Source organism: Homarus americanus, unplaced genomic scaffold, assembly GCF_018991925.1.
Source record: "Homarus americanus isolate GMGI-L3 unplaced genomic scaffold, GMGI_Hamer_2.0 scaffold52806, whole genome shotgun sequence".
NCBI classification, from domain to species: domain Eukaryota; kingdom Metazoa; phylum Arthropoda; class Malacostraca; order Decapoda; family Nephropidae; genus Homarus; species Homarus americanus.
Genome location: NW_024720773.1, coordinates 10956343 through 10963895, shown reverse-complemented (window position 1 = coordinate 10963895; position 7553 = coordinate 10956343). Strand labels below are relative to the sequence as shown.

Genomic DNA, 7553 nt, shown 5'->3' with positions numbered 1-7553 from the left:
CCTTCCATTTGTAAAGGAAAATAAATATCAAACAGGAAAACATAAGTTGGGGTGTTGTGCTGACTGACTGTTCTCTTCTCCTATTGGCTGGATTTAGATTTTAGTCCACCAATCACAGTTAAGTAAGGGATTGCTGGAATATGCAATATGTACGACGCCACAACCAAAAACTAGTGGTCTCCTGGGAGGGGGGCGCCTCTGGTAGGGTCCCAGGGAGTAGCCCAGGGGGCACCACCGCCCCTGGAAGGGCCCCTATGGGGCACTGCAGCACTAAGAAGAGCACCTGGGGGCGCCACTGTCCCAAAGAAGAGCCCCTGGGGCGTCGTTGCCCCTCGGTGGGCCCCGGGGGAGCCACCACTCCTGAAGAAGTCCTTTGGGGGCGTTGCTGCCCCTGGGAGGGCCCCTGTGGGTGCCACCGCTCCTGGGAGGGCCCCTGGATGCGCCACCGCCCTTGGGAGAGCCTCTGGGTGTGCCATTGCGCCTATGAGGTCCCCTGGGAGGGCCACTACCCCTGGGAGTACCCCTTGGGGCGCTGTTGGCCCTGGAAGGTCCCCTAGTGGCGCTGTTGCCCCTGGCAGGGCCCCTAGGATCGCCGCCACCCAAAGGAGGCCCCATGTGGGTGCCATCGACACTTTAAGGGCCCCTAGGAATGCCATCACAGCTAAGGAAGGTCCTAGTGGGCGCCATTGCCCCTGGGAGTGTGACCCATAGGGGCCCTTCCAGGGGCAGTGGTGCCCCCAGGGCCCTCCCAGGGAGCTTACCAGAGGTGCCCTTTCCCAGGAGACCTCTAGCTTTTGGTTGTGGTGACATACATATTGCAAACATCCAACAATCATTTACATAACTGTGATTGGTGGACTGAAATGTAAATTACCAAATGACAGCCAATAGGAGAAGAGAACAGTCAGTCAGCACAACACCCCAACTTATGTTTTGCTGTTGGATATTTATTCTCCTTTACACTGTTCATGGTGCGATGATACTGGAAATGTGATGGTTGGTGTATTTATTCATATCTCCCATCGTTCTAAATGTGCAAAAATAACTGTCCTCAGGTTCCCTACAGTGACAGTGCGCCCTGGGGCCCTTCCATTTGTAAAGGAAAATAAATATCAAACAGGAAAACATAAGTTGGGGTGTTGTGCTGACTGACTGTTCTCTTCTCCTATTGGTTGGATTTAGATTTTAGTCCACCAATCACAGTTAAGTAAGGGATTGCTGGAGTATGCAATATGTACGACGCCACAACCAAAAACTAGTGGTCTCCTGGGAGGGGGGCGCCTCTGGTAGGGTCCCAGGGAGTAGCCCAGGGTGCACCACCGTCCCTGGAAGGGCCCCTATGGGGCACTGCAGCACTAAGAAGAGCACCTGGGGGCGTCACTGCCCCTAAGAAGAGCCCCTGGGGACGTCGTTGCCCCTCGGCGGGCCCCGGGGGAGCCACCACTCCTGCCAAGTTCTTTAGGTAGGTTGCTGCCCCCGGGAGGGCCCCTGTGAGTGCCACCGCTCCTGAGATGGCCCCTGGATGCGCCGATGCCCCTGGGAGAGCCTCTCGGGGCACCGTTGCGCCTATGAGATCCCCTGGGAGTGTTGCTACCCCTGTGAGTACCCCTTGGGGTGCTATTGGCCCTGGAAGGTCCCCTAGTGGCGCCGTTGCCCCTGGCAGGGCTCCTAGGGTCGATGCTACCCCAAAGGAGGGCCCATGTGGGTGCCATCGCCACTTTAAGGGCCCCTAGGAATGCCATCACAGCTAAGGAAGGTCCCAGTGGGCGGCACTGCCCCTTGGAGTGTGACCCATAGGGGCCCTTCCAGGGGCGGCGGTGCTCCTAGGGCCCTCCCAGGGGCCCTACCAGAGGTGCCCTTTCCCAGGAGACCTCTAGTTTTGGTTAGATGTCCACCTTGATGACCAGATAGGACTGGAACACTCCCAACTTATGTTTTGCTGTTGGATATTTATTCTCCTTTACACTGTTATGGTGCGATGATACTGGAAATGTGATGGTTGGTGTATTTTCATTCATATTTCCCATCGTTCTAAATGTGCAAAAATAACTGTCCTCAGGTTCCCTACAGTGACAGTGCGCCCTGGGGCCCTTCCATTTGTAAAGGAAAATAAATATCAAACAGGAAAACATAAGTTGGGGTGTTGTGCTGACTGACTGTTCTCTTCTCCTATTGGTTGGATTTAGATTTTAGTCCACCAATCACAGTTAAGTAAGGGATTGCTGGAGTATGCAATATGTACGACGCCACAACCAAAAACTAGTGGTCTCCTGGGAGGGGGGCGCCTCTGGTAGGGTCCCAGGGAGTAGCCCAGGGTGCACCACCGTCCCTGGAAGGGCCCCTATGGGGCACTGCAGCACTAAGAAGAGCACCTGGGGGCGTCACTGCCCCTAAGAAGAGCCCCTGGGGACGTCGTTGCCCCTCGGCGGGCCCCGGGGGAGCCACCATTCCTGAAAAGTCCTTTGGGGGCGTTGCTGCCCCTGGGAGGACCCCTGTGGGTGCCGCCGCTCCTGGGAGGGCCCCTGGATGCGCCCCCGCTCTTGGGAGAGCCTCTGAGGGCGCCATTGCGCCTATGAGGTCTCCTGGGAGTGCCGCAATCCCTGGGAGCACCCCTTGGGGCGATGTTGGCCCTGAAAGGTCCCCTAGTGGCGCCTTTGCCCGTAGCAGTGCCCCTATGGAAGCTGCCACCCCAAAGGAGGGCCCATGTGGGTGCCATCACCACTTTAAGGGCCCCTAGGAATGCCATCACAGATAAGGAAGGTCCTAGTGGGCGGCACTGCCCCTTGGAGTGTGACCTATAGGGGCCCTTCCAAGGGTGGCGGTGCTCCTAGGGCCCTCCCTGGGGCCCTACCAGAGGTGCCCTTTCCCAGGAGACCTCTAGTTTTAGTTATGGTGACATACATATTGCATACGTCCAACAATTATTTACCTAACTGTGATTGGTGGACTGAAATCTAAATCACCAAATGACAGCCAATAGGAGAACAGAACAGTCAGTCAGCACAACCCCAACTTATGTTTTGCTGTTGGATATTTATTCTCCTTTACACTGTTCATGGTGCATGATACTGGAAATGTGATGGTTGGTGTATTTATTCATATCTCCCATCGTTCTAAATGTGCAAAAAAATAACTGTCGTCAGGTTCCCTACAGTGACAGTGCCCCCTGGGGCCCTTCCATTTGTAAAGGAAAATAAATATCAAACAGGAAAACATAAGTTGGGGTGTTGTGCTGACTGACTGTTCTCTTCTCCTATTGGTTGGATTTAGATTTTAGTCCACCAATCACAGTTAAGTAAGGGATTGCTGGAGTATGTAATATGTACGACGCCACAACCAAAAACTAGTGGTCTCCTGGGAGGGGGGCGCCTCTGGTAGGGTCCCAGGGAGTAGCCCAGGGTGCACCACCGTCCCTGGAAGGGCCCCTATGGGGCACTGCAGCACTAAGAAGAGCACCTGGGGGCGTCACTGCCCCTAAGAAGAGCCCCTGGGGACGTCGTTGCCCCTCGGCGGGCCCCGGGGGAGCCACCACTCCTGCCAAGTTCTTTAGGTAGGTTGCTGCCCCCGGGAGGGCCCCTGTGAGTGCCACCGCTCCTGAGATGGCCCCTGGATGCGCCGATGCCCCTGGGAGAGCCTCTCGGGGCACCGTTGCGCCTATGAGATCCCCTGGGAGTGTTGCTACCCCTGTGAGTACCCCTTGGGGTGCTATTGGCCCTGGAAGGTCCCCTAGTGGCGCCGTTGCCCCTGGCAGGGCTCCTAGGGTCGATGCTACCCCAAAGGAGGGCCCATGTGGGTGCCATCGCCACTTTAAGGGCCCCTAGGAATGCCATCACAGCTAAGGAAGGTCCCAGTGGGCGGCACTGCCCCTTGGAGTGTGACCCATAGGGGCCCTTCCAGGGGCGGCGGTGCTCCTAGGGCCCTCCCAGGGGCCCTACCAGAGGTGCCCTTTCCCAGGAGACCTCTAGTTTTGGTTGTGGTGAATACATATTGCATACGTCCAACAATCCTTTACTTAACTGTGATTGGTGGACTGAAATCTAAATCACCAAATGACAGCCAATAGGAGAACAGAACAGTCAGTCAGCACAACACCCCAACTTATGTTTTGCTGTTGGATATTTATTCTCCTTTACACTGTTCATGGTGCGATGATACTGGAAATGTGATGGTTGGTGTATTTATTCATATCTCCCATCGTTCTAAATGTGCAAAAATAACTGTCCTCAGGTTCCCTACAGTGACAGTGCCCCCTGGGGCCCTTCCATTTGTAAAGGAAAATAAATATCAAACAGGAAAACATAAGTTGGGGTGTTGTGCTGACTGACTGTTCTCTTCTCCTATTGGTTGGATTTAGATTTTAGTCCACCAATCACAGTTAAGTAAGGGATTGCTGGAGTATGCAATATGTACGACGCCACAACCAAAAACTAGTGGTCTCCTGGGAGGGGGGCGCCTCTGGTAGGGTCCCAGGGAGTAGCCCAGGGTGCACCACCGTCCCTGGAAGGGCCCCTATGGGGCACTGCAGCACTAAGAAGAGCACCTGGGGGCGTCACTGCCCCTAAGAAGAGCCCCTGGGGACGTCGTTGCCCCTCGGCGGGCCCCGGGGGAGCCACCATTCCTGAGAAGTCCTTTGGGGGCGTTGCTGCCCCTGGGAGGACCCCTGTGGGTGCCGCCGCTCCTGGAAGGGCCCCTGGATGCGCCCCCGCTCTTGGGAGAGCCTCTGAAGGCGCCATTGCGCCTATGAGGTCTCCTGGGAGTGCCGCAATCCCTGGGAGTACCCCTTGGGGCGATGTTGGCCCTGAAAGGTCCCCTAGTGGCGCCTTTGCCCGTAGCAGGGCCCCTATGGAAGCTGCCACCCCAAAGGAGGGCCCATGTGGGTGCCATCACCACTTTAAGGGCCCCTAGGAATGTCATCACAGATAAGGAAGGTCCTAGTGGGCGGCACTGCCCCTTGGAGTGTGACCTATAGGGGCCCTTCCAAGGGTGGCGGTGCTCCTAGGGCCCTCCCAGGGGCCCTACCAGAGGTGCCCTTTCCCAGGAGACCTCTAGTTTTGGTTGTGGTGACATACATATTGCATACGTCCAACAATTATTTACCTAACTGTGATTGGTGGACTGAAATCTAAATCGCCAAATAACAGCCAATAGGAGAACAGAACAGTCAGTCAGCACAACACCCCAACTTATGTTTTGCTGTTGGATATTTATTCTCCTTTACACTGTTCATGGTGCGATGATACTGGAAATGTGATGGTTGGTGTATTTATTCATATCTCCCATCGTTCTAAATGTGCAAAAATAACTGTCCTCAGGTTCCCTACAGTGACAGTGCCCCCTGGGGCCCTTCCATTTGTAAAGGAAAATAAATATCAAACAGGAAAACATAAGTTGGGGTGTTGTGCTGACTGACTGTTCTCTTCTCCTATTGGTTGGATTTAGATTTTAGTCCACCAATCACAGTTAAGTAAGGGATTGCTGGAGTATGCAATATGTATGACGCCACAACCAAAAACTAGTGGTCTCCTGGGAGGGGGGCGCCTCTGGTAGGGTCCCAGGGAGTAGCCCAGGGTGCACCACCGTCCCTGGAAGGGCCCCTATGGGGCACTGCAGCACTAAGAAGAGCACCTGGGGGCGTCACTGCCCCTAAGAAGAGCCCCTGGGGACGTCGTTGCCCCTCGGCGGGCCCCGGGGGAGCCACCATTCCTGGGAAGTCCTTTGGGGGCGTTGCTGCCCCTGGGAGGACCCCTGTGGGTGCCGCCGCTCCTGGGAGGGCCCCTGGATGCGCCCCCGCTCTTGGGAGAGCCTCTGAGGGCGCCATTGCGCCTATGAGGTCTCCTGGGAGTGCCACAATCCCTGGGAGTACCCCTTGGGGCGATGTTGGCCCTGAAAGGTTCCCTAGTGGCGACTTTGCCCGTAGCAGGGCCCCTATGGAAGCTGCCACCCCAAAGGAGGGCCCATGTGGGTGCCATCGCCACTTTAAGGGCCCCTAGGAATGCCATCACAGCTAAGGAAGGTCCTTGTGGGCGGCACTGCCCCTTGGAGTGTGACCTATAGGGGCCCTTCCAAGGGTGGCGGTGCTCCTAGGGCCCTCCCAGGGGCCCTACCAGAGGTGCCCTTTCCCAGGAGACCTCTAGTTTTGGTTGTGGTGACATACATATTGCATACATCCAACAATTATTTACCTAACTGTGATTGGTGGACTGAAATCTAAATCGCCAAATAACAGCCAATAGGAGAACAGAACAGTCAGTCAGCACAACACCCCAACTTATGTTTTGCTGTTGGATATTTATTCTCCTTTACACTGTTCATGGTGCGATGATACTGGAAATGTGATGGTTGGTGTATTTATTCATATCTCCCATCGTTCTAAATGTGCAAAAATAACTGTCCTCAGGTTCCCTACAGTGACAGTGCGCCCTGGGGCCCTTCCATTTGTAAAGGAAAATAAATATCAAACAGGAAAACATAAGTTGGGGTGTTGTGCTGACTGACTGTTCTCTTCTCCTATTGGTTGGATTTAGATTTTAGTCCACCAATCACAGTTAAGTAAGGGATTGCTGGAGTATGTAATATGTACGACGCCACAACCAAAAACTAGTGGTCTCCTGGGAGGGGGGCGCCTCTGGTAGGGTCCCAGGGAGTCCCCAGGGTGCACCACCGTCCCTGGAAGGGCCCCTATGGGGCACTGCAGCACTAAGAAGAGCACCTGGGGGCGTCACTGCCCCTAAGAAGAGCCCCTGGGGACGTCGTTGCCCCTCGGCGGGCCCCGGGGGAGCCACCATTCCTGAGAAGTCCTTTGGGGGCGTTGCTGCCCCTGGGAGGACCCCTGTGGGTGCCGCCGCTCCTGGAAGGGCCCCTGGATGCGCCCCCGCTCTTGGGAGAGCCTCTGAAGGCGCCATTGCGCCTATGAGGTCTCCTGGGAGTGCCGCAATCCCTGGGAGTACCCCTTGGGGCGATGTTGGCCCTGAAAGGTCCCCAAGTGGCGCCTTTGCCCGTAGCAGGGCCCCTATGGAAGCTGCCACCCCAAAGGAGGGCCCATGTGGGTGCCATCACCACTTTAAGGGCCCCTAGGAATGTCATCACAGATAAGGAAGGTCCTAGTGGGCGGCACTGCCCCTTGGAGTGTGACCTATAGGGGCCCTTCCAAGGGTGGCGGTGCTCCTAGGGCCCTCCCAGGGGCCCTACCAGAGGTGCCCTTTCCCAGGAGACCTCTAGTTTTGGTTGTGGTTACATACATATTGCATACGTCCAACAATTATTTACCTAACTGTGATTGGTGGACTGAAATCTAAATCGCCAAATAACAGCCAATAGGAGAACAGAATAGTCAGTCAGCACAACACCCCAACTTATGTTTTGCTGTTGGATATTTATTCTCCTTTACACTGTTCATGGTGCGATGATACTGGAAATGTGATGGTTGGTGTATTTATTCATATCTCCCATCGTTCTAAATGTACAAAAATAACTGTCCTCAGGTTCCCTACAGTGACAGTGCCCCCTGGGGCCCTTCCATTTGTAAAGGAAAATAAATATCAAACAGGAAAACA

At 55.1% G+C, this 7553-nt stretch overlaps 2 protein-coding genes across 2 annotated transcripts; one reads left to right on the top strand and one right to left on the bottom strand.

The window, feature by feature from the left end:
* Positions 1–5512: 5512 nt before the first annotated feature.
* On the bottom strand, positions 5513–5818 carry LOC121860882 (RNA-binding protein 12-like). Its single transcript, XM_042358245.1, has one exon. The coding sequence runs from the start codon at positions 5816–5818 to the stop codon at positions 5513–5515; it is 306 nt and encodes a 101-aa protein (XP_042214179.1).
* A 7-nt stretch (positions 5819–5825) lies between these two features.
* Positions 5826–7074, top strand: LOC121860881 (skin secretory protein xP2-like). Its single transcript, XM_042358244.1, has 2 exons — positions 5826–5958; positions 6674–7074. The coding sequence occupies exons 1-2, from the start codon at positions 5826–5828 to the stop codon at positions 7072–7074; spliced, it is 534 nt and encodes a 177-aa protein (XP_042214178.1).
* Positions 7075–7553: the final 479 nt, after the last annotated feature.

What these genes read in the sequence shown, in the direction of transcription:
- LOC121860881 (XM_042358244.1), top strand. Translation starts at nt 5,826, where the DNA reads ATGAGGTCTCCTGGGAGTGCCACAATCCCTGGGAGTACCCCTTGGGGC. An exon ending in CACCCCAAAGGAGGGCCCAT is followed by an intron (nt 5,959 to 6,673) that starts GTGGGTGCCATC and finishes CGTCCCTGGAAG; the next exon opens with GGCCCCTATGGGGCACTGCA.
- LOC121860882 (XM_042358245.1), bottom strand. Translation starts at nt 5,818, where the DNA reads ATGGCGCCCTCAGAGGCTCTCCCAAGAGCGGGGGCGCATCCAGGGGCC.